We start from the raw sequence: 25479 nt of genomic DNA, 5'->3' as shown, positions 1-25479 counted from the left end.
TTTACTTATTGCATTTTCTTTTGTGCAGATAAGTTGGGACTGTTGATAATGACTACCTTTTAATTGTCAAGTGTCCTCTATCCTGCCATGTAATAGTGTAACCCTCTTCAAGTTTACACCGCTCCAAAATCCGGCTTTTCCTAGTTGGTGACGCTCACGATGAAAGTGGTAATTGAGCCCATCTGGATGGGATCGAATTGAGGAATACCGAACATTTAGGATGGCAGCCTGAACCGAGCTGTTGAATATTTTCTTTTTCCACTTCCTATTATGGTTCAATGCTGGAACTGATGTTTACTTGTTCGGAAAGGAAACAAGACTTCTCTGAATTGGCGGCTCCTCTGGGGGAAAAAATTGTCTTGAGCTAGTCAGTCATCTGAAGCTCGATTGATCCGATCTGCAGAGTTAAGATTGCAGAAGTCCAAATGGAAATGGTTTAAAGCTGTTGCCTTTGTCTAATTTTGGGCAGGAGGGCCGGGGTGAACCTTTGAAGTTCTCATTATTTTCAAGAATCCAAAGGAATTCACATTATAATCCAGATTCCTATCTTTCTGAGGCGTAGAGGTGACATGTAGAGTAGATTAGCCCAGAATTAATCCTGGGTGGTTAAGCAGTTCATAAAGGATGTTCTATATTACATAAGCTATACATCAAAGCTTACAATTCATAATCCTGCGGTTGGGCTCATTCATTTGGACTGAGGTAGCAGAAGGCCAGGCAGGGCCAGTGGGTGGAGTCAAGAAAGTAATCAGCCTAGAAGAGTGAAGTTCCTGCAAAGGCTGTAAGAGTCCAACTCCTCTTGAATTCCGTTGACTCTTATCTAATGCCAGTTTAGTGCTGGGCCTTAGTTGACTAAATGCTTGTCTAGAGGCATAAGCAATAAATCAGCTTAACTGGAACTTGGCACGTGGTCTTGATTCTTCATGCCTGGCAAGCTAAAACCAGACAAACCACATTATGGCTCAAAATACCGAATATGGGTTGGAAGTTGATTGTCTTAGAGGTGGGGAGAAAATGCCTCTTTTTTCCCCATCTTGATGTCCTTCTTATAATGTTGGAACGGCAAATCCCAGAATTCTCTGCCAGCATAATAAAAGGGAATTCTGGGACTTGTAATCCTGACATATTGAGGGCGTTGTGGGGTGCGGGAGAAGAATTGCTTAGGAAAAGATTTAATTGCGTGCTCCCATTCCAGAATTGTTAAATGAACCCCAACTGGCACTTTCACATAAGAATGATTCCATACAGGATTTCCATGGACTAATTTTTTTTTGTTTAAATACGAATTAAAATGGAGCCGAAACCATTTATAATTTTACATGAAAAATTGTACAGCTTCTTTCTTTCGGATTCAGCCTCTTAACACCGTCTTCCTGTTCTTGGGAAGACTTGTAATCTGAGCGATTTTGAATTTTTAAAACTAAAATAACTATATCTAGCCTATGCTTGAATTGTTGATAAATCGCAAGTTGAATCAGGCCGTCCCGGTAACACTAAAGTGTGGATTACAGCCAAGCATTTCAATCACAGGATGTTTTTTTTCTCACACTCTCTTGAATATTTTTATTTCCGCAAGGGTTTTATCAGATCAAATATGTACAGGTGCCTGGACACCATATTTTCCCAGACACGCTTGAGACACACATCGAGGCCTCAATTTGAAGATTGCATCAAAAGGTGCTGAGTTTAAATTCAAACCAGGTAATTTGCTGGTTTTAAACTCAAAATATGGTGATTTTTCCCCCCCAAGAAAACAGAAGCTTTGTCTATTTCCTCCCCTTTTTGCAGTGCAGGTTACTTATAATGTTTACTGATTGATGGTTGTTTTTTTTTAATGACTCACATCTTCATTATATTTCTTACATAATTTAACAATATAATCCCAAGACGTTTGAATGTGTAACTCATAAACGCTTTTCATTCGGTCAGGGAGAGGCTTCGATTTTCTCTGTACTTTGAGAGATGATCAACATTGGATGATGGAAATTGCAGCTTGCAGTCGGAAGTAGATCTCAAGAAAGGGCCGGTCTCTGGTTGCTCCCCAGTCCTTGGACTATGCTCTGTCCAATAGGTAGAAGAGAAAGCGTATGCAGGTGACCCTCCACTTCCCCGTCCTCTCTTAGACGAGGGAAAATTAGCTGGAGAACTTAAAAGAACACGTACTCAAAGAGGTATATACATGTCTGTGATGTCACTCTCTCAGCCACAGTGTCAGCCTTGGACATCAAGCCAGTTGGTCAATTCTTGTCGCAACCAATGGATCAACACTTGGTTGATGGGGAAATAGTGGACCCTGCAGTTGTGGGATAAAGAAATCACGGTAGAACTTTCTAGGGGGATAGTAAAACTCAGCAAAACAGAGAGATCCTATGAATGGATTATTAGTAAGATGCCTGAAGAGAGCCGAACAGCACTTCAACAGTGCACAAGCTGGGTGTTGGCAAACGAAGGGCTGGAAATTAGAGGCTGAATAGCGTTCCAGAGCCCTGTAAATCAGCTGGTTGCAGACTGGTTTGCTTCTGAGCATGGTGGCCTAAAGCCTCTTCACCTGGAACTGAGTTGGTGGCATATCCAAGACTCAGTGGTGCCATAACGGCACTTGCCAGACAAGAGCAGGCCTGGATAGCGCAGAGTTTTACTCTGTGGCATTTGCTACTTCGTGGTGTGGATCGGGGGTCTTCAAACTTGGCCCTTTTATGACTTTGGACTTCAACTCCCAGAATTCCTCAGCCAGGCACGCTGGCTGAGGAATTCTGGGGGTTGAAGTCCACAAGTCTTAAAGTGGGAAAGTTTGAGGACCCCTGTTTTAGAAGAAGATCTCTCCTTACTTGAAAGGAAACCCTTATCATTGGGCAAGATCCTACTCACAGGCTGGTAGCATCGTATCAAGGAAGGTGTTTCACTATCTAAGGCACACTTGCTTGCTGTTTCGGAATCCAACCGGTTGTTTGATGCAGCCACACAAGGTTGCTTGCTACTTGGAGTTGTGTGGGTGGTATATATATGAAATTGGAAAGCTCCGTTTTACCTGTTTAGCTCTGTAAGGTAGGTTTTTATAATGGCAGCTCCCTGAGGGAGATAAAAGCATGCAAAATGTGAACACAATAAGGAGGTGACAGCCCGGGTGGCAGATTATTCACTTCCTCTTGTTCCTCTGGAATGCCTAGGTGGGTCATTCCTGAAATTAGCCGGTGGCTAATTGGAGATCTCAGCCAACCTGACTCTGTAATCTGATGGAAACTCTTCCTGGTGTTGCTAGGATATTTAAAACAAGTTTGGAAACTTGATTTAGACATCAGTTCCTTTGGCAGCCTCTTTTGAAAAGGGAATCTAGTTTAAAATAATTTTTGACTATAATGTTAATGCAGTTAATCGTGAATGTTTAACACTGAATTAAGGACCCGTTTCCTGAATAAGACTGGAATATTTTTTTTTCATATTTGGTATTGATGTTTCAAAACTCAGCAGTTTCGGAAAATGATTTATACTAGAGTAAAATAAATTCTAAAAGTTACCTTTGTTTTCCAAAATGTGGTTTTTAAGTTAAATATCACTAAGTCCTGTATTCCCACAAAGTGTACTGTGCTAGCATTGACTCTTCCAAGCATACCCCATGCTTTCTACTGGAAAGCATATACAATTCTGTCTGTAAAAGAACAGCTAATTAAGTTAAAGAAGTGCCTCTCAGTCCAAAATTTACTTGATTGGACCCAGAATTTAACTTGGCTTGGAAAGCATTTTTGGATTATAATTCTATATACAAGCCAGTACCACCTCCAAAACTTCAGCTTGTCTTAACATAAGAGTGTAATATTCCAGTTGTGAAATAACTGTTAAATCAGAACAGATCTTTAGTGTCTTGAATAGAGTGTGCTGTAATTTGCTGGTCTTCTGCACCATCTCCTGTCCTCCGAGGAGATCGTACCCATCTCCACCTGACACGGCTGTCCAGACCTTTTAACCATGCCCGGCAGGGCTCTCCAAAGTTGGCAGCTTTAAGACTTCTGGACTTCAGCTTCCAGAATTCCTCAGGCAGCCACGCTGCCCGAGGAATTCTGGGACTTGAAGTCCAAAGTCTTAAAGCTGCCAACTTTGGGGACCTCTGAACTTCTACTGTGTTACAGTGTGAAGCCTTTCTAAATGAATGCAGAGTACGTGTCCTGTTTCCCATCTCACCTGGTGGTCACTTGAGATTTCCAGATTTGGAACCATTGAAAGCAGGTTTGGGAATGAGCCGCTCTTGAAATTTTATTGCAGGTTTCCTAGACTTCTAATATTTACAAGAATTTTATTTTCTGAATTAGATCTAAATAAAAAGGACAATTCCAGAGCCAGTTTGATGTGGTGGTTCAGGCACCAGGCTAGAGACCAGGAGAAGCTGAGTTCAAGTCCTGCCTTAGCTATGAAATCCCACAAGGTGACTTTGGGCCAGTCACTCTGTCTCAGCCCAGCCCACCCTGCAGGTTGGTTGTTGCTGTGGGGAAAATAGGAGGAAGGAGAATTAGGTATATTTGCTACTTTGAGTTTGTAAAACTAATAAAGGCAGTGTAGAAATGAAATGAAATGAAATATTCTGGCCTTTAGAATGTGGAGAAAATCTCCATCAAACCCATGCTCCGTATTCTATTTGGGTGACTAAACTGGGTGCACCCAATGCTGAATCAGCAATCCCAGAACAGTGACTCACTTTAGAGAGGCAATGGGCAACCTCCCATTTTTCAAAGCAGTGAAATTTTTACAAAAGTCAATATTGTTGAATTCAGGGACCCTCCCTTGCTTGAAAGGCCGTTATAAGTTTTGGAGCATCAACTCAATAATCGTATCCTAAAAGTGGGTGGAAAGAATAGCATTATTTGGAGAATTTAAGTGGAAGGGATAAAATGTGTATTTTTAAACTTCCACAAGGTTTAAGGTAGCAAATGGGCAAATTTCAGCCTTTGCGCTTCCTCTTTTGGAAAATTTGTTTCCAGGAAGCTACCGGGGCATTATCAGAACAAACAGATTGGCGTGTTGTAAAGAAAAACTGTATAGTTAAGTTTTGCAGCCGAGTGAAGGCTCTTATTTTACTCTTTAACATGCTCCAAATACTCCAAATATTTTCTTTATAAGTTGAAATGAGCATCCTCATCCTGAAACAAAACCCCAACAATTTTATTTTTTTAAATTGGTATCTTTTATTCTCCCCATGTGTAATACTGTGGTAATGTTAATATAAAATAACAATTGCTTTTTAGTGCAAAAACTTTATTTCTTGTGCCCAAGGGTAACACGTAAAAAAAGAATAGAGAAAGGAGAAGTTAAGTTGAGCAAAGCTTTAATTTTCAAAATGAGAAATTTCCAGGATTAAATCTCATTCTTGGGAAAAGGCAGAAACTGCTGATGGTAATGATAATCTAGGAAATTGAGACCAAACAAATGATCTTGGGAAACAAAACATTGATGCAATGAATCTCCTTGTGTTTTTTTTCCCTGTCTCCACAGCTGTTTTTTTTCCTTCTAAAAATGTGAACATATGGAAGTGTCTAAAATTATAAGTCATCATTCTGATTTTTATTATGTTAATGGTTTTCTTACTTTTTCGGTCCACTTTTATTTTGTCCTCTTATGAAGTGAACAAAACATGAAAGTCTTTGGTGTCCTGGAATTCTACAGCCTACAGTTCCATCTGTAGTGAGAATTAAAAGCTCTTTTAAAATAAATTCGTTTAATAAATGTAATTACTTTTGAAGTAAATTGCCCTCTCACATCAAAACGCATAGACCAGACCTGATGATTTTATAGATAAACGAAGGCATTCCAACTTCTTAAAGTTGCACACGAAATTCAGATCCCCGATGGGCCCCTTACAAACAAACATGGGGCGTATTTCATTTTCCTAAAGCATTTCTATTTTCCTCTGGAGGAAAAAAAAAATCCAGTGATTTGGAAATCAGACCCTTTGTCTGATTTTGGGTCTGAAGTTTTACCAAAGTAACTTCAGATGGCTCACATCACCTGGCAACATTATAAAAAAAAAATCTAGGTAAGATTTATAAAATCTGCACTGCCTGTATACGGAAAGAAGTGGACCAAATCCTGGTTCATTTTCTGGTTATGTAGGTAGACCTCAACTTATGAACACAGTTGAGGCTAAAATCTCTGTGGTTAGGCGAGGCAGTCGTTTAGTCAGCTGCAACTCAGGACCCCTTTTTGCCACAATTGTTAAGTGAATCCTTGCAGTTGTTAAATGAGTCGTGCAGTTGTTAAGTGAATCTGGCTTCCCCATTGACTTTGCAACAATGACTGTGGGAGGATGGATGGAGAGCAACGCATGGAAGCAAATCCAGGCAAGAGCCAACCTAGAACCAAGGAGGAATTTGCTGGCACTGAGATCAATTAACCCGTGGAACTCCTTGTCTCCAGGCGTTATGGGTGCTCCATCACTGGAAGCTTTTGAGAAGAGATTGGACCGTCCATTTGTCTGGAATGCTCCAGGATCTCCTGCTTGAGCTAGGTGTTGGCCTCCAAGGTCCCTTCCAACTCTGTTAGTCTCTGTTTTGAATAGACTCACAGCTACTGCATATCAGGGGTCTTCAAACGTGGCCCTTCGATGACTTGTGGACTTCAACTCCCAGAATTCCTCAGCCAGGAATTCTGGGAGTTGAAGTCCACAAGTCATCGAAGGGCCACCCCCGCTTCAAATATCACCGCATTGGTGATATTACCTGGTTGGTTAACGAAAGCAACCAAGCTCAGAGATGGTCGGAAGCTGGCTGGGCAGGCTGCCAGTGGGGATTGCGTCACCCCAGGACCACCACAGGCGCCCGAATTTTGATCACATGGCTGTGCAGATGCTGCAACGGTCACATGTGTGATCAGTCGTCATAAGTCCCTTTTTTCAGCACCATTTGAATGATCACTAAACTAATGCCTGTGTGAGGGTTGTCTGTCGTTCATTGTTCTCTGGACGCCATGTGGTTTTTACTGTAAGTGGAAATGAAAAATGTCGCTGTCCAACGGGTGTCCCATTGGAAAAAGATAATGGAGCCCATATGGGGAGGATTTAACTTTTTCTGGCTTAGTTGATTTTGGCGTAATGCAGTGAGAGAACGCTGCAAATGATGTGTATATAATAATTTAATAACATTACATTTGAACTAGATTTGAACGCCTTTTGGCTAAACATTGCAGCAAACAGCTATAATTATGTAAGAATGGAAGCTAACCTAATGAATGAGTGAGGTAATTCTTTATTAGGGCAAAAAGCCAACCACTTAAAATAGCCCACAAACATTAAAAAGTCCACCCAGTAAACAAAAATTCTAAAACAGTTATTAACTTAATGAAGCTGTAGGAGGAGAGCAGCGTTGGTGCAGGAGAGCTAGAAGAAGAATCAGGAGGAGTCTGGTTACCTCTTTTCTGACTAATGCATTTTATTAAAAGGCACACACTTTCATTAGTTTCAGCTCACCAAAACTTCTGCCTTTTAATAAAACTTGTTTGTCGGAAAAGGTGCAACCAGACTCTTCCTGACTTTTAACTTAATGAAGTAGTTAATAAGAATGTGAAGCGATGGAGCTGGATGCTGAGACTGGGTGAGAACTCCTAGTTTATCGCTTTGTCCCATAGGCTGTTCTCCAAAATTTTGCTGGTGTGTAGGTCAGTGTTTCTCAATTTGGCTGCTTGAAGATGTGTGGGCTTCAGCTCCCAGAATTCTCTAGCCAGCCATTTTGGCTGGGGAATTCTGGGAGTTGAAGTTGTCAGATCTTCAAGCGCTATCGTGTGAGAAACACCGATGTAGATTCTGTTAAGATCCTATTAGGGGAGGGGAGGCAAGAAATTTGCTAAAATAAGCTTCTGATGAAATCTCACATTAATAAATCTCCAGTTAAGCGGCCTTGGGATGCAAATGCCAACTTCCTGTCAAGACATGAGCCTGAAATAGCAGACAAGGCTGTAGCATCCAAAGGACTCTGGACAGGGCAGTTACATTTACAGTAATTTTATACCATTTGTGGCAATTTACGAGATTTCCACTGTGACGTTATGAGACAAACGATGCGTGCCACGATATTTCTATCCCTTTCTATCACGATGTGGATGATGGAAATGGCCCCCAGTGATGTAATTTGAGATTTAGCAGATTCTACCCCAATAGTTCTCTTAAATCAATGTTTACGTTTATAGCAAATTCCTATAATAGCCACCATATAATAGAATATGTCCAACCATTTTGACCTCATAAAAGCGAACTGTTCATAAATAAAAATGGCAATCTGTTTTCTTTGCTTAGCTACTTAATGTATCTAATAGTTGTAATTATTGCGGAAATAATATAATTATTCTATAACTTAATTTTACCTTGTTTTTTTAATTTAATAACTTCAATAATTTTATACATTTAATTTAATTAATTGTATTTTATTAATTTAGTTTCTTGGTTGTGAATTGCCCAGCGTTATTGACCGCCAAGCGGCATCACATTGAATAAATTATTATTTAGACGAGAATGTTTGAACAAAATGTGAAGATAGAATATGAAATAGTTTTGTGGGTGTGAGGGTGTGTGTATGCATTGACTAAAGAGTAAAATTCTTATCTGGGCCAATTTCATTCATTATTAGTTGTTAGTATATGAAGGAGACTTTCCTCCAGCACAATAGCTTGCACTCAGAATAATAAGTCTCTCTGATGGAATTTGGCGCTGCCAGCCTCTTTTCATACTGATGACATAAGTGCTAATTTTCAGAGAGAAATGGGAAAAAGCATTATGCAAACGTCGCTCTGCCTCCGAGACTGACGTGCTTTCATTTTCTCCCAGTAACAATTTGGACCCAGCAGCACTGATTGAACTAAAGATTTTGGCAAGCTTTCTTCTTTATTGGTTTTGTTGACGCCAAGCAATTAAGAGATAAATTGGCTTTAAACAGATTTTTCATTGTTGATGACTGAAATCTTGACTGTATTTCTGATTTTTGTATTGTTGGGTTTAATGTTGGCTTTACATTAGAATCTGTACTATTGCAAGTAGAACAAATAAACGATTAACCTATCTAAGGCATAAATCTTTTAAAACTCATTTTAGCTTCAAGTGCCCCATTTCAAGCTCAAAATGGACACTTGGGATTCAGAAATGGCTATTCTCCCCTTGCCAGAAGTGTTCCAATGTTGCCTTATGGTTTGAGGTCAGATAGGACATTGGGGACTCCAGAGTGCTTCTGATGAGGGTCAACAAGCATCCAGATGTTTGCCTTGACTTCCAAACAGCCCGTTTGGAGGTGGAGACGTTTCCTGACCATTAGCCTTTGTGATGTCCCACCTACTAAGTAGAGAATGGTGAAAACGTCCATTTGGTGACGTTGATGTGTGAATTGAAGGCTATTTCATTTCATTCTGCCTTTTGGTCTATGAAAAGCTTCCTAAGAGACGGGTAAAACTGACTCAGTGAATTTTATACTCAGCAAGCGACACAGAGGTTTGCATTTCAAAATCAGAATGGTTAATGGACATCTAACCAAACGCAGAAAGATGGAAGCGACATTTTGCTTTGAACCCCCAGGCAAAGCGTCTTACAAAAGATTTTAATAGGCAGTTCAGCAAAAAAGAAAGTTTGTGGTGGTTACAGGTTTGGGCTGCAACGAAATTCTTGGAGACCTTAGAGGGGTTTTATAAGATGATTTCTGAGAAAGGCTGGCCAAGCCAGGGAAAGGAGTCAAGCAGGGAATTAGTCTGGAATCTCAATGAAAGCACAAGGGGGCAGGTCAGACTCCGCCCCCAAATGCTGTTGAACCGTATCTAGTCTGAGAAGATTCCTGTGTTATAGACATGTGCAATAAAATAATTGAGCTCTTCACGTGTGAATCTAATTGATCGTGCCTGACGGGCAGATTGTGATGTGATGGTCCATTGGTCTGCTGTCCTCAGCCTCCTTATTGCCTTCCCTTCTCCCTCTCGGCCTTTACACACATCATCATCCAAGAAACCCATAACTTTTCCTCTCCTGTTGTGGAAATACCCCTCTTTTGATCTTTGGCTGGCATCAAACCAACGGGACTCAAAACATCTGAGGTGCTTGTGGTGCAAACCAGCCATATCCCACTCGGTTGTGTCTGGAAGGGGGTGTACAAATAATCCTCATCTCACAGCAGTTCATTTCGCGACCAAATTTAACAATGGCACCAAAAAAGTGACCTATGCCCATTTTTCACACTTACGACAGCTGCAGCATCCCTGTGGTCACATGATCAAAATTCAGGTGCTTTTGCCGTGTCCCGAGATCACGTGATCAACCTTTGCGACCTTCTGACAGGCAAAGTCAATGGGGGAAGCCAGAGTCACTTAACAACCATGTGACTGACTTAACAACTGCAGTGATTCACTTAACAACTGTGGCAAGAAAGCTCATAAAATGGGGCAAAACTCACTTAACAAATATTTCATTTAGCAACTTAAAATTGTCATAAGTTGAGGACTACCTGTATTCCCTAATTCATGGCTAGGTTATATTGCTCAAAAGATATTGTGGAAGCTGTTGGTTGTTTTTTAAAAAAAAAAAATCCAAAAGCCCCGGGGTAGAAAAGAAAAATGAATGTTATTAAATAGCAAAAGAGAAGGCTAATTCTCTTTTACTATTGTTCTTAGAAGGATCTGGAATGAAATTAAGTGGCCATGGAGCCTAAACAAACCAAAAAGGAGAGTATCTTCAACAGTGCGACAAAAAAGAAAACCCCAGATGTTGGTTTTATTGTCTAATAGTCTCCTGGAAGTTCCAGGTAATTCATTTAACAAGGGGATCTGTAAATGAACAAAAACTGTAAGAATCCTGCTATTAAACGCACTTACGATGTTCATAATCTTTGCTTGGATGACATAGCTATAACTGATACCAGCGTTGCCTAAGCAATTGGGCATTTTTAGTTATTAAAGCAACAGATACTCCTAAGTCAGCGGTCTCCAACCTTTCTAGCTTGGCAGCCAAGCCCGGGGGGGGGGAATGAGTGGTAGGCATGCAAGTGTGTGCCCACCTCCATTTGTGGGAGCAGCGGGCACACGGGCCCTCCGCTCGCGTGAATGGAGCTTTGCGCACATGCAAGCGAAGGTTGCTTGCGCTCCTGTGCAAAGCTCCCTTCACATGAGTGGAGGTTGCTAGCCCACAAAGCTCCATTCATGTAATAATAATAATAATAATAATAATAATAATAATAATAATAATAATAATAATAATAATAATAATAATAATAATAATAATAATAATTTTATTTATATACCGGCCTTCTCCCGAAGGACTCAGGGCGGTGAACAGGGCAAATGTACAAAATACAAAAATACAAAAGTTAAAAGGAATTAAACATAATGCCCAAGGTAAAAAACAATAAATACAAATATTAAGAACAATAAAAAACCCAACCCACCCCCCATCAGGCCAAGTGGCACTCTGTGCACAAATGCAGGCAGCCTCCACTCGCCCACCCCGAAGCTCCATTCTTCTGAATGGAGGGGGCGGGTGTTCCCGCCGCTCCCACAAATGGAGCTCCGCGTGCCCGTGGGCGCCTGCCACTCACGCTCCCCCCACTGGGCTGGCCCTTCCAAGCCAGAAAATGGAGCTTCACGCACGCTTGCCCGTCTCTCCCGTGGCCCACTTTCAAGCAGGCTGAGGCCTGGGTTGCGGGCCTCAGCCAGGGGGGTTGGGGACCCCTGCTCTGCGTCTTTCCAAAAAGTTGCCTTGCTTTGAATAAAGCAGGGCTGTTTAGTGTTCATACCTGCATTCAGACATTCCTTTTCGGATACAACATATTCCTTGTTCGCGGTAATTGTTTGGGTGTCTGAAGAGTCCTGCACGCATCGTGCAATTTATGAAACGTGACTAATGGCCAAAGCATTGTGAATCCCTCAAACTTTACTTGGCAGGTGCCAAGAGAATTAAGATGTACACTTAACGTGGCAAGGGAGTGTTTCATTATTTGAAATTGAACTGTGGCTGGCTGTTTTAAATTAATGGAACATTATCCTATATTTAAGGCCACATGTCTTTTCAATTTTAGCGGTTCAGATAATGGCATTGGGCCAGACAGCTGTGAAGGAGATCTTACTCAAAGGCAGGGAAAATATACGCGTCTATGAAACAAGAGCTATACTATATTTTGTTGGGACGTGTCCATCAATCCTTTTTGACATCTATTGAGATCAGCGGCATCTTCATCTTCTTTGGTTCTGCTTTTGAAAGTCTCTCTTTTTCAAAATCTTTTGAATGGCCTCTCCGAAAGCTTCAATTCTTCATTTACCGAATAGATTATTAATGTCAGAGCGGGAGGGAGAGCCTTGTTGGTCTAATGTTTGCAAAAAATAATAATAATCAGGAGTCTGGTAACACCTTTTCTGAGTAACACGTTTTATTAAAAGAAGCTTTCACGAGCAACAGCCAATATCCTCTCCTAGGCGCAAAAAAGGCATAACTTGCATTTTCTGGGCTTACAGCTGGCAAAAAAAATAAAATAAAATGCAAAGGAACATTGTAAACATACGAAATAATTTCCAGGAATGGCAACAAAGATGGTTTGTAAGGAGAGAGAGAGAGAGAGATAGTGAGATACACGAATGTTGCTGGTGTAAACGGTCTTTAATTAGATTTTCTCCCTTTTTTATTATTTCTTCCTCTTAATTTCCTTGGCTTGCTGTGCGTCTCACTCTTTTTGTATAAAATGGCATGATGGGCACATACATATTCAAGAAAATCTCTGGAGAAAACGTCCTAATTGAAGTTTAGGTGACCTCTTTGTCTAATCAACTGTTGCCTGGGTAACCCGGGGGATTTCTGTAAAGAAACGGCAGCAGGGTGGGCTCCGTAGCTCCTTTTCAGAGAAACCCATTTGATGAAAGAGGCAGAAGGCTTTGTGATCTGTAGCCAGCTTAGTCACTGGATGCACGGAAGACGCGCTCAGTTGCAAGGGGGCAAAATAACACCGCCAGAGACGGCAGAATGCCTACCCGTGAAACTCGGGGCTTTCTCAGATGTTCTCGACAAACACCATGGATTGGTGACACATTGTAGTTGGCAACTGTACGCAACATCTGCACAACCAACCTCTTTTTAGTATTCTCCCCTTTGCCTTATCCTGATTTAAATCCTTTAGAATAGAACAGAGCTGGAGGGACCTTGGAGGTCTTCTAGTCCAGCCCCCTGCTCAAGCAGGAGGACCTATACCATCTCAGACAGGTGAATGTCCAGCCTCTTCTTAAAAGCCTCCAGTGATGGAGCGCCCACGATTTCTGGTGGCAGGCTGTTCCACTGGTTAATTGTCCTCCCTGTCAGGAAGTAGGAATCCTGTATCATTTCAGTTACTCCATGGGTCTGATGAAGGGAATTCATTTAGTGACTGTTCAAAGTTAAACGGCACTGATCACGTTTCATACTTATGACCTTTCTAGCATCCCCGCGGTCACATGATCAAAATTCAGACGCTTGGCAACCGGTTCATACTTATGACGGCCGCGGCATCCAGGAGGTCACGCAATCCCCCTTTGCAACATTCTGACCAGCAAAGTCAACGGGGACAGCCGGATTCACTTAACAACCGTGTGGCTAACTTACTAATTGCAGTGATTCGCTTAACAACTGTGGCAAGAAAGGCCATAAAATGGGGCAAAACTCAGGCCTCACTTGGAAACAGAAGGTTTGCGCTCAGTTGAGGTCGTTCGGTTGAGGACTACCTGCGTGTGCCCGTTGCCGAGTGCCCAAGTTTTGATCCCGTGACGTGAGGATGCTGCATCGTTGGTAAGCGTGAAAAACGGTCATGCCGCTTTTTGCAGTCCATTGAAACTTTGAACGGTCACTAAACAAGTGGCCGTAAGTGGAGGACTGCTTGTAATGAGTGTTTGCGTTTCTTCCTCCACACGAGGGCCAGGAAGCAGTGACTTCTCCAACCACGCATCCTCCGGTCCGTGGAAAAACCTCTCTCCAGGGAAGTGGTGGTCCCTGGCGCCCCAAAGGTTGGGGGCCTGGGGCCCAGAGACTCCCTGCTTCCAGAGAACTTAAGCTTCCTTGGCAGATTGAGGTAGACTCATCCTCCTTGAGTCCAAGGAGACTGTCCATCGGAATCGAGTTGTTTTTACTTCCTGGGACGCAGTGCAGTGCTCCATGTGTTTTAGCTTGTTTACAGGTGTGACGTCAGGGTTAAACATCCCTTTGTGAAGCCCTGTTGAATTGCTGTTGGCGTTTGTTTCCATCAGATGCTTCATGTGTGACGGTTACAAGTCTCTCCGTTGGACAGTGAATTCCCCCCCCCCCCAGTTGATGATTGACGCTGGGGTTGTGTGCTCAGCGGTTCCACAGGAAGCTTTTAATTTGAGGGACTTCCATCCTGGTTCATCTATACTTTTGCAAGAGGAGATGATGACATTTTTAGAGTACAGTTCCATAAGGTAGCACTCATAGGGATCTTCTGCATATTAATAAACCTGACTGGAGTGTGACAGGATGGTGGAAGATAGGCTTGATGGTCACGATGGTATGAGGTTACAAAACGAGAACATCGACCTTGCAAAATTGAAAACATAAGTTTGCTTTTTTTTTTTTAAAAAAAAGTGATACTCGCATTTCCTGATCCTACGAAATACATGGCAGGATATCTTGAAAGTGTGAGATTGTGAATGGTTAAATCAAAATATTGTTCTTTGAGGAATGTTTAGGACAGGGGTGTCAAACTCAATTTCATTGAGGGCCGCATCAGCATTGCGGTTGCCCTCAGGGGGCTGGGTGGGTGTGGCCAGGGTGGGTGTGGCCTACTGGGTGGGCGTGGCTAGAGTGCGTGTGGCCTACTGGGTGGGCGTGGCCAGCCCTACATCGTTGGCATCAAGGGTGCCTATGGGGGTCCAGGCAGGAGTGGGAGAGATCTGAGGGTCTCTGGCAGGAGGAGGGTCTCTGGGCCAGGGCCAAGGCAGTGGGGACCGTTCCCTCACTGTTTCCAGGATGGCTTCGTGGGCCGCATGAAACCACTTCGCGGGCCAGATCCGGCCCCCGGGCCTTGTGTTTGACATGTCTGGTTTAGGAAAAGAGTACAAGTCCAAAGCACTCATAGATTGAAGTGAATATCTCATTTGGAATATAAAACTTTCGGTTTTGATTTTTCATTTGCAATCCCTCCAGCAGTGCCCATCAGACTTCAAATACTCACTTGGAATGGATGCGGGCTTCCCTGTTCTCCTTTTGTGAATAGCAGAGCGCAAGCCTCAGCAGGGATGGAAACTTCCAGACCTCCTTTGAGCAATGAGGTTGGTCACTGTTGAGTTTAGCAGACAGGAGGCAGAATAGGTAGGAATCCAAGTTTATCTCCTCCAGCAGTTGATTCCTTGCCTGGTTGATACTGAATTGCCTTTTATTTTAGACAGTAATTTCCTTATTGGCATTAAGAAACACTGAGACTTAATGGCTTTCTGTTGTTCTGGCGCAGTAGATGAGAATCTAAGCATCGAGGAGAGCGGCTGGAAAGCAATTCAACAGGTTCAGTTGGTGTTGCACAAGCCCAGTGAACGCTGCAGAGATTCACAGGATGAGCGAGTCTTGAGTGGGTTCGAGTTGGCAAAGACCTCTGAATCCTTGCAGCTTCAATTCTTAATCTCTGTCTCTCTCTCTCTCTCTGTCTCTCTCTCTCTCTCTCACACACACACACACACACACACCCCTTGGGAGGCTGTGTGAGCTTGCTCTGTTTTTCTTGGGACTGTTTGTGCTGTGGGTTAATGCACCAGCAAGATGTTGCAAGAGATTGCCTAGATCCAGTTATTCTGGTCCCCAGATTATAGTATAGTTGTATTTATTTATGGCCTTTGTATTCTTCTTTTAGAGTGGCGCGCAGAGCCTTTGTTCTCTTCTCCAGTAGGCTGAGCCGAAAGGGAAGGCCCGTGTCCAAGTCACCCAGGGAAGGAGCAGAGAGGAATCCTGCAGAAATTGGGTTGGGTGCCGATTCGGCAGCCAAATCAGTTGAAAGCTAAAGTTTGAAATGATGCTGCCGATCGGTGTCTCCAAATCTTTAAGGAAACTAATCTTTGGCCAAGTACTTTTTTGTTGACGCAGGCCCAAATTAACAACCCAAACGAAACAGGTCACAGAGAGCAAGGAAATGCAAAGAGGGATGAGGTTGGAAATCAGTAGCAAAAAGCTGAAAGAGCAATCTCTCTCCTTTTTTTCCTCTTAAGGCAAAACTAAGTAAAAAATAAAGGAAATAAAAGAAATAATGTTGAAAAAATACAGGCAAAATCAAAATTAAATATATGGGAGTTTTACACACACAAACACACAATAGTATGTAGTTTTTGTGCAGTTTGCAGTCTTAGCCGGGAACAGTGTGGTAGCTGTTGCCAGACATTTGGCAGGCATTTATTGCCCCCCCTCAAGTGGAAGCTTCGCTCCAGGGGTCTTCCAGAGTAGTCAACGAATGCTGGCAAAATAAATCCACATTTTACACCCAGTTCTAGCACAGATGATCCTATAAGACGGGGTTCCGTGCAAGTCTCCAGCAAAGAAGAATTTTATCTAGCCCTCATGCAATTAAGAGATAATCGAGCGATATAAATTCCTAGCGTAGCTTTTCCTGTTTAAAAACAGAATCACCAAGAGGAAGTAGGTGGCTAGTGGTTTTCTAGAATCTGGGGCAAAAAATCTTCCCAGTCCCACGACTGGAAATTCTTTTACTGGAATCAGCGTGGTTTGGGTAAGAATCTGCTATTCGGGGCATGTGCTTTCCCCCTAAATTATGGGCTGGCTTTTAAAGCAGAGAGGTGGCATTTTAAAGATTGGACGACAAACTTCTTCACTGACACACCTTTGTAAGCAGCCTTGTGGTGACCTGTGCCGAAAACGTTGTGGGGAAGTGATGGCAATCCTTCTAGCGTATGATGTAGGCAACTTGACCTGATTTAAACCAGCATCTGACAACTCCAGTTTCCCAGCTTGAAGGAGTTTTCCCCAATGCATAAATTTTATAACATTGATTTATTTTAAACATCCAGTGTTGCCATTCTGAATAATGATGGGCAAATGACCTTGAATGCATATCTAATTTATGTTTAGATTCGCACCCAGGAAATACCTTCCAGATTGTAAGAGTCTTACGGGGCTGTGGCTGCCTTTTGCTTGTTAGGCCTTCTATGCAGGAGAGTGTTTGCACACCTTCTGAGTGTTAAGACGTGTTTGTGTCATGTAGTTTTAAGAAGCAACTTGGTTGACGCTGTGGATGCCTTCCTAAGGCAGAGAAGACCCCTTTTTAGTTCCTCAGAGAAGAAGCAGCTGGATGAGACCCCTTCAGAGTAACATTTCAAGTACAATTAGTCCCCAGCCTCTGTTGGACCATAACCAAAATTTCCGTTGCTGAGCAAGACGTTATTGAGTGAATTTTGCCCCGTTTTATGACTTTTCTTGCCTCAGTTGTTAAGTGAGTCTCTGCAGCAGTTAAGTTAGGAACACGGTTGTTAAGTGAATCCGGCTTCCCCGTGGCCTTTGCTTGTCGGAAGGTGGCCAAAGGCGGGAGCACGTGACGCTGGGACACAGCAACCGTCCTAAGCATGCCCGTTGCCAAAGGTCCAAGCTCTGATCACGTGGCTGTGGGCCAGTCAGAAGTGTGAAAAACCATCATAAGCCACTTTTCTCAGTGCTGTTGTAACTTCGAACGGTCATAAAAGGAGGATTGCGAGTCGAGGACTGCCTGTCTCTCAGACCCCGCCTTGCTCCTTCCTTCCTCTCCTCCTGAATTTTCTAAATATAGTAGAAGGAAACAGTGGAAGATCTCCACAGGCTGGGGATCCACCCTCGTGGGAGAGCCCATCCTACCTAACGTTTCCATGGAAACCGAAACAGCTGAGGATTGGATTGGGCTGTTCTTCATGCAGACCCCTCGCTTCAGCGGTCTTGATCTTCCACGCTTTGGGGTCTGGGAGGGCCTGGCAGGCCACGGCGTTAAGGTGGAGGGCCACATTTATTATAACAATAATAATAAAGCTGGAAGGGACCTTGGAGGTCATCTAGTCCAGCCCCGTGCTCAGGCAGGAGCCCAGCACCGCACGGGCCGCTGCGGCGGGTTTTTCTCTGCTTGTCCAAATATGACACACGGAGATCTGCCCCCTCCAGCTTCGTAGGTGCTTCAAGCTCTTCTGGGGGGGGGGCCCTGTTCATCAGAAACAGAGGAGACTCTGTTTTTGCGTAGATTGTAGTAGCCGCAGCTCGACAACTGAGTTCATTTTCACAATTCAAGAGACGCTCAGCTCCTTTTCATGATGCCCGCCGGCTAAATGTCAAATATGTACAATTTTCCATCTTCTGCAAATTCAGAATATTGCCATCATCATTCAGTATAAGCTAAAGTCTTAAAGGCACAATTTAAAACTGCTTTTATATCCAGAGTTCCTGCCAAGTTAGGAAAAAAAATCTATAAATTCATTTCTTTAGTCTTTACGGTGTATTTTATTTTAGTATGTTTGTGCTAGGTGTATCTTATCAAAGTGTATCTTCAATATGTTCTCAAGTATTCCAAGAGCGTTGGGGAAAAAATGGGATTAAAATGTGGATCATTGAACTGCTGTAGACCTCTCAGAAATTAGCTATGCAGCTTGTTGTGATTAGGACATTTTCAACATGCGGATGGTGCCCAAAGAATGCCCAAATTAATTTATATGATTTTGTTTAATGGCAGCAAAATACTTAACAAAGTTTCACGAAAATATACCAACATTTTACAAATAGTGAAATGATTCTGTTTTTTTTAAATTGTACTCCAGTTATCTCTTTAAATTAACTCTTGCTGCTGGTTGAATTTTGCTCCAAGTATTTTTCATTAGAGCTGCTAGTTTTCCATTTGGAAATTTAGATGATGTAGCAAGTGGATTACCCTGTTGCGTTAGCCATAATTTCTGTAGCGTTTGATCCTAGCGTAATTATGTGAACCTGGCCAATTGTGGTTAAACAAACCATCACCTACTTTTCTCTACAAGAGAGTTTCTCTGCAAAGTAGATTACTTAAACTGTCTTTAAAGCCTGGCCCTTTCCACATTTGGGGGCCACGTATGGTTGTTGGGGGACGGAGCGGGGCTTGGTCTCCGAAATATTCGGTGGAATCAGAAGAAACCTCAGTTTAATTCCATTTATATGGTGCGGATCAAAAATAAATGTGAATAATACAGTCATTTATTTAATGTTTTTCTTCTATTCCTTTAGTACATTCTGATAGAGGTTTTCGGAAATCCCCGAAAGCAACAAGCTAGATATTCCTGCACGAAACAATAGTTTATCCCAGTGAGAATGATCTGCAAATAACGGGTTATATTTGTTTCAATTATAGCTAAGTTTTAATCTTGGATTGGTTGTAAAATCTGGATCAATTTAAATTGTCACTTCAGGAAGGAACATTTCTCTCTTCTGTTCCATAAACACGTCGCTCAGCCTCCCTCCCTCCCTCCCTTCCTGCCTGCCTTCCTTCCTTCCTCTCTTTCTTCCTGTTTCCCTGCCTGCCTTCCAGCTGGTAATAATTTGCTCTTTTGCCTGCGTCTTTCTATCAGAACTTAACAGCAGGCTCGTAAATTGCCCTGTCGGCTCATCCGATGCGGCTTCTGGTCAGGAGCCCTCCAGTAACCGGGAAGCATTTGACCTGGGGAGACAGCGCCCGAAGAGAGGAAGGGAAGTTTGTGAAGGCTCCCCAAAGACTGGCTCTTTCTCTCTGGAAGGTGCCACGGATACGGTGCCCTTTTGGGTCGGGGTTGCGGAGTTCTACCTTTTCAGATGGGGTTCGTTTCACTTCTCCTGCTTTTGCCAGCCCAAATTCACGTGGTTCTCTCTTCCCTTTTACAGCAGGAAAGGATTTCGTATACTCCGCCGGTGAGCCCAGTAGACGATTATCCTTCCTCGTCACCCCTCCATGTCCCGCTGCCTCGAGCCATCAGGATGGAGGAAGAGGCCCTCAGGCTTCCGGCCCACCTGCGTGAGTCTTTCGGGCCTTTCGAGAAGGGAGGGGGAGGAGGGCCGGGGTGGTCCAGGCCTTTTGCCCCCAAAAGCCCTGGGGGAGATGCGTCGCAGAAGGCGCCTGGCTGGGATGGTGGCCGGACGTGCAAAAGGCTTCATGCTGGGAGTCTCCGTTTGCACCCTGAGCTGTTCTGTGTGGTCCAGAAGGGGCTGGAGACCAGACGGGGGGGGGGGGGCTCTTTAGAACCGGCCTGTGCTGAGGGGAGGGAAAGGCCTTCAGGGGTGTCCCAGTGCTTCAGGATGGCCTTAATGCGCTTACTGAAAGACCACAACATGTTTTCAGAACCAGCCGCACAACATTGTTCTCCCTAACACTATCACTGTGCTTTCTCTTCATAGTCTAGGCCACGGGTAGGCAATCTTGGCTCTTTTGTGACTCGTGGACTTCAACTCCCAGAATTCCTGAGCCAGCACGGCTCAGCTTGGAAACCTCTCCCTTTCCCCTCAGCGTGGCTGGCTCAGGAATTCTGGGAGTTGAAGTCCACGAGTCATAAAAGAGCTAAGGTTGCCTGCTCCTGGCCTAGACCTAGGCCACTTTATGACTGGTCATAAAAGAGCCAAGCTTGCCCACCCCTGGCCTAGTAGAAACGCCTGGAGATCCTGTGCAAGCACAGCCGAAACGTTCTTTCCAAGCCATGATGACAACCGTTAGATTTTTTTTCTGTGTTTTTTTAAGGATGCCCCTGTGAATAATGTATTTGCATTCCTAACACTGCACTTACAGGGAGTCCTCGACTTACGACAGTTCATTTAGTGATGGTTCAAAGTCACAATGACACTGAAAAAAGTGACTTATGGCCATTTGTCACAAATACAACTTTTGCAACGTTCCCCAGAACATGGGATCAAAATTCAGACGCTTGGCAACTGGTTCATCTTTATGACCGTTGCCGTGTCCCGGGGACACGTGATCCCCTTTTGCGACCTTCTGACAAGCAAAGTCATTGGGGAAACCAGATTCACTTAACAACCGGGTTATTAACTGAAGCGATTCACTTAACAACTGTGGCCAGAAAGGTCGTAAAATGGGGCAAAACTCACTTAACAAACGTCTCGCTTAAGAGCAGAAATTTTGGGCTGAATTGTGGTCGTACGTCGAGGATTACCTGTATCGAATTCTCCTTAAATGTCTTCAGAACTTGTACTCTGAGTTGTTGGACCGTCCTTCCTTCTTGGTGCCCACACACGTAATTCAGGGGTCTGGGCTGGTAGCCCAGCGCTTGGCTTTTGGTGCCCTACAAAAATAGTCAAGGCCGTTTATATTTCTGATAATACGTAATAGGAGAATGTGACGGGTTAAGGGACTTGCCTTGCTTGGTTTAGAATCAGTCTAAAGCAGAGCCCCCCAACCTTTGGGGCACCAGGGACCACCGGTTGCGTGGAGAGGGGTTTTTCCGCGGACCGGAGGGTGCGTGGTTTTGCGTGCTGCCTGCATCCCACGGATGGGGCTTTGCTTGTTTGTGTGCACCGGTTGCTGGCAGGCTGCGGCCCGGTGCCGGTCCACGGATGGGGGGTTGGGGACCCCTGGTCTAAAGGAAGCAATTTTCAAGTAAGGAAAGTAGTATGTGAAATGAGAGATTTTGGCAGGGCTGACCAATGATTCTTCAACGGAAAGAAAATTAGGGCAGGCAACGCTGCGTACCAGTTAGCCTTCAACAGATTTTTACTTATTGTTTTAGCTTGGGCATTTCGTTTAATTCTTTTTTAACTTTTGTATCTTTGTACTTTTATATGTTTGCCCTGTTCACCGCCCTGAGTCCGGTATACAAATAAAATAATAATAATAATAATAATAATAATAATTATTATTATTATTATTATTATTATTATTATTATTATTATTATTATTATTATCAGCTTCTTTAATACGGTGCTTTTGATCATTAGGCTTCCTCGTGCTTCTCTTTTTACATGATCTCAAGATTTATTTATTTTTTTAAAAAAAGATCAATGCCCAGTTTTTCTAATGAAATCCGAAAGCCTGTTCTCTCTGCCCCGGTCTTTCTCCCCTAATCAGCTCGACGGCCACAGTTTCTTGAGGACCTTGTCTAAGATAAAAGTTCTTCCCTGCATTAAGGGCTTCCTGGATGTATGTGCCTTTCTTGGAAACAGGCAAAAAGCAGTTTGTGGAGGTCTTGCTAGGAAAAACTCCTCCTGAGAAGAAGGCCGCCTACCAAATTGCCAAGGAGGGGGATTGCATGGCTGGTGTTTGAGGGGGAAATGAAGGAGAAGATCGATGGGAATCCCGTTTTGTCCTCTGACCCCAGACCAGGAAACAGTTGATGCTGTTGCTTGTGGTTCCTTTGTGCTTCTGTATAGATGGTCCTCGATTTACGATCGATCGATCATTTAACAACTATTCAAAGTGACAATGCTGAAAAAAGAGAGTCATGGCTGGTCCTTGCATTTGCGCTGCTCCTGCAGTCTTGTGATCGCAATTTAGGCACTTGGCGACCGGTGTGAATTGATGATGGTTGCCCCATCCTGGGGTCACGCGATCCCCATTTGCGACGATCCCGGGGATCTTCTGTCGATGAGCACAGTCAGTGGGAGAAGCTGGAGTCTCTGAAAGGCGGCAGAGATCGGCTTAAGGATCGTGGCAAAAAGGTCAGGAAATTGGGCATGACTGACTTAACAGCCATTTCACTTAGGGATGGAAAGTCTGGCGTGAATTGTGACCGTAAGCCGAGGACCATCCCTCATGTGACAATGTATGGGAAGATCTCTTCCTGGGACCTGCATTGATATCTTCCTCAGTTGTGGTTTAAGGTGGTTTAATATGATGTTGCATAATCACGTCTCAAAAAAGAAAAATCTTAGGAGGAGATTGGAGTCTCAAGGGAAAGTAAAAAAAGTCAAGGTGTAACTACAGCTGGTCCTCCCTTTACAACAGTTCACTTAGTGACCATTCAAAGTTAGAACACTGAAAAAAGTGACTTGTGACCGCAGCATCCCCACCACTGCGGGATTTACATTCGGAGGCTTGACAACGGACCCACATTTATGACGGTCGCAGAGTCCCAGGGAGTCACCTGATCCCCTTTGGGCGACCTGACAAGCAGAGTCAGTGGGGAGGCCAGATCCAGTTAGTAATTTTAACAGCTGCAGTGATTCCCTTCACAAAAGTCGTAAAATGGGGCAAAACTCACTTAACAACAGAATTTATTTTATTTATTTATTTATTTATTTTAATTCCATTTATATCCCGCCCTTCTCCGAAGACTCAGGGCAGCTTACAAGCTTAGCAGTAAGCCCACATTTCTGCAAAAATCTGCAACTTGCACAGGGACAGCTAAAGACACCTGGGCGTGTCACACGGTTGGCCTCTGCTCCGATTCTGGACCGGGATCTCACTGCCTCTGACTTTCTGAAGCCGCTGCCTTTTCCTCCTTCCTCTTGTCCTAGCTAGGATGGAAGGAGGCCGGGGAATCCAGCGGGCAGAGCTGAGTTTTGTGGCTTCCGATGCTTTTATCTTCCTGGCTGGCCTCGATTCGGACAATTCAGATGTTGAGCCCTTCGGTGGGCCTAGGCAGCGCAGCAGGCAGGGACCACGGAGGATGGAGGTGTTTGTTTAAGTCGTGTCAGAGGCCGTTAAGAGGTTTCCTGTTTCCCAAAAAACCAGGGACACAAGAAAGAGACAAGCAAGGAAATGCCGCCCCTCCAAGCCATGCAGATGTTTTCATTCTGGGTTAAAGCCCGTTTGAGGTTTGTTATTTTAAGAGCCAAAACTCTCCAGGGACGGCCAGGGGGGGAAATGGAGATGCCAGTGGAGGAGATCACGATTCAGGATGCTGTGGCCTGGTGCCGCGTGGGGACAGCCCCGCTCCTGTTGGAGAGGTGGAGACGCTTTTCCCTGCCAAGGGCTGCTCGGGGGGGGGGTTTGAAGAGTCCCGGAGAGCCCCAAATCCGGGCCAGCCACCGCTACGAATCCCCTCTTCCAGAAACACGGATCCATATTGAGTAACCCTCAGCCAAAGGATGGGGGGCTGTGGCTCCTCTCCCACGGTCTCCATCCAGGGGTTCCAGGATCCCAGCGTCACATTCAGGTAGCCCTCGGCATATGGCCACAATTGAGCCCAACGTTTTTGCCGCTAAGCAGGACAGGTATTAAGTGAGTTTCGCCCCATTTTGCATCCTTTCTTTCCACGGTTGTTCAGTGAATCCCTGCACTTGTAAAGTTGGTAACGCTTTTACTTTGCTTATCTGAAAGTCGCAAAAGCCGACCACGCGACGCCCGGACACGGCATCTGTCATGAATACCAGCCACTTGACAAGCGTGCAGATTTTGATCATCCGTGGGGAGGTTGTGACGGTCCTAAGTGTGAAAAATGGTCGTAAGTCATGTGAGTTGCAACTTGGAATGGCGACTAAACGAATGGCTGTCCGTTGACCACCACCTGTGTACAGGTTTGGCCAGCCTCCTACATGACTCTCTTTTCACCTCTGTTGTGTTTACTCCCAGTGGCAGGGAGTCTCAGCCCTGAGGAAGAGCGGGGAGGGAGGGGGGAAGTTCTAGGAACATCCTCTCCTCCTCAAACCTGTGTGGAAACAAACTAAAGCAGAAATCTGAGTCAGTCAGTCAGGATTCAGCACAGCGTGGATGGAAGGCACACACGAGCGGAAGAGACCAAAAAAATCTCAATTGTGGCAAATCTAGATGAGCCTGGAAGCCTGGGTCAGAAGGACCGGTGAGAAGGAAATGTGCCTCTGAGCTACAGAACGGGTGAACCACGCGTCCCTGCGCTTCTGCGGTTGACTAGTTGCTCCGTTTCTTTCCATAACTAGTGAAAATTGGTGGTGGTGGGGGTCTTTCAGTACTTGAGAGAGAAAGCTCATAGTTGACCTTAAGTGAATCGATAACCGCCAAGATAAGGTATTGTGAAGGAAATCTGTAACACACAAAGCAGTTGTACTATTAGTTTGGACTCCTTTGGTTTCAATTCCCATTGCTGAAGCTAGTAAGTTCTCACGAGTTTGTTCTTCGAATCTGTGCAGGCTGGTTTCGTAATGCATGTCAGTGGCTAAAACAGAGGAGTGATTCTAGTCCGTTGGATTCACACTTTGGTGGCTAGACGGGGACCTGACCGGAGGCACAAAGTTGTAACTGAGCTATGCTTATTTATTGCGATGTATGTTTTTGTGGGCTTGAATGCACTTCTCTGGGTGTCAGGAGTATTAGTCTGAAATAGAAGGGTTTGTGCTTGTGCACGGATACACACGCTTAAAAGACACAGACCTGCCTGTATAAATGGTTGTGCAGAAAGGAGAATCGTAAAGGAGGAAGTCCGTGGGAAACGAAACAAGGGTGGTCTTCTAGACCAGGGCTAGGCCACCTTGGCTCTTTTATGACTCGTGGACTTCAACTCCCAGAATTCCTGAGCCGGCGTAGCTGGGAGTTGAAGTCCACGAGTCATGAAAGAGCCAAGGTGGCCTAGCCCTGTTAGACATTGTCTGCTGATGAAATAATTGCTAATAATTGGTTGTTCCGCCTTCAGTGA

The 25479-nt window shown here is 44.1% G+C and overlaps 1 protein-coding gene across 3 annotated transcripts in view; it reads left to right on the top strand.

Annotated features, from left to right (window-relative positions):
- The window catches only part of ETV6 (ETS variant transcription factor 6), a 97506-nt gene that overhangs the window by 18170 nt on the left and 53857 nt on the right, over positions 1-25479 (top strand). For all 3 annotated transcript variants that reach the window (XM_081331290.1, XM_081331289.1, XM_081331288.1), the window contains exon 2: positions 19811-19940. In XM_081331290.1, coding sequence (XP_081187416.1) covers positions 19811-19940 — 130 coding nt within the window. The remainder of the gene's footprint in view (positions 1-19810; positions 19941-25479) is intronic.

Source organism: Vipera berus (assembly GCF_964194415.1).
Source record: "Vipera berus genome assembly, chromosome: 6".
NCBI lineage: Eukaryota > Metazoa > Chordata > Lepidosauria > Squamata > Viperidae > Vipera > Vipera berus.
The sequence above is the reverse complement of the archived record's forward strand: the minus strand, read 5'-3'. Positions and strand labels throughout refer to the sequence as shown.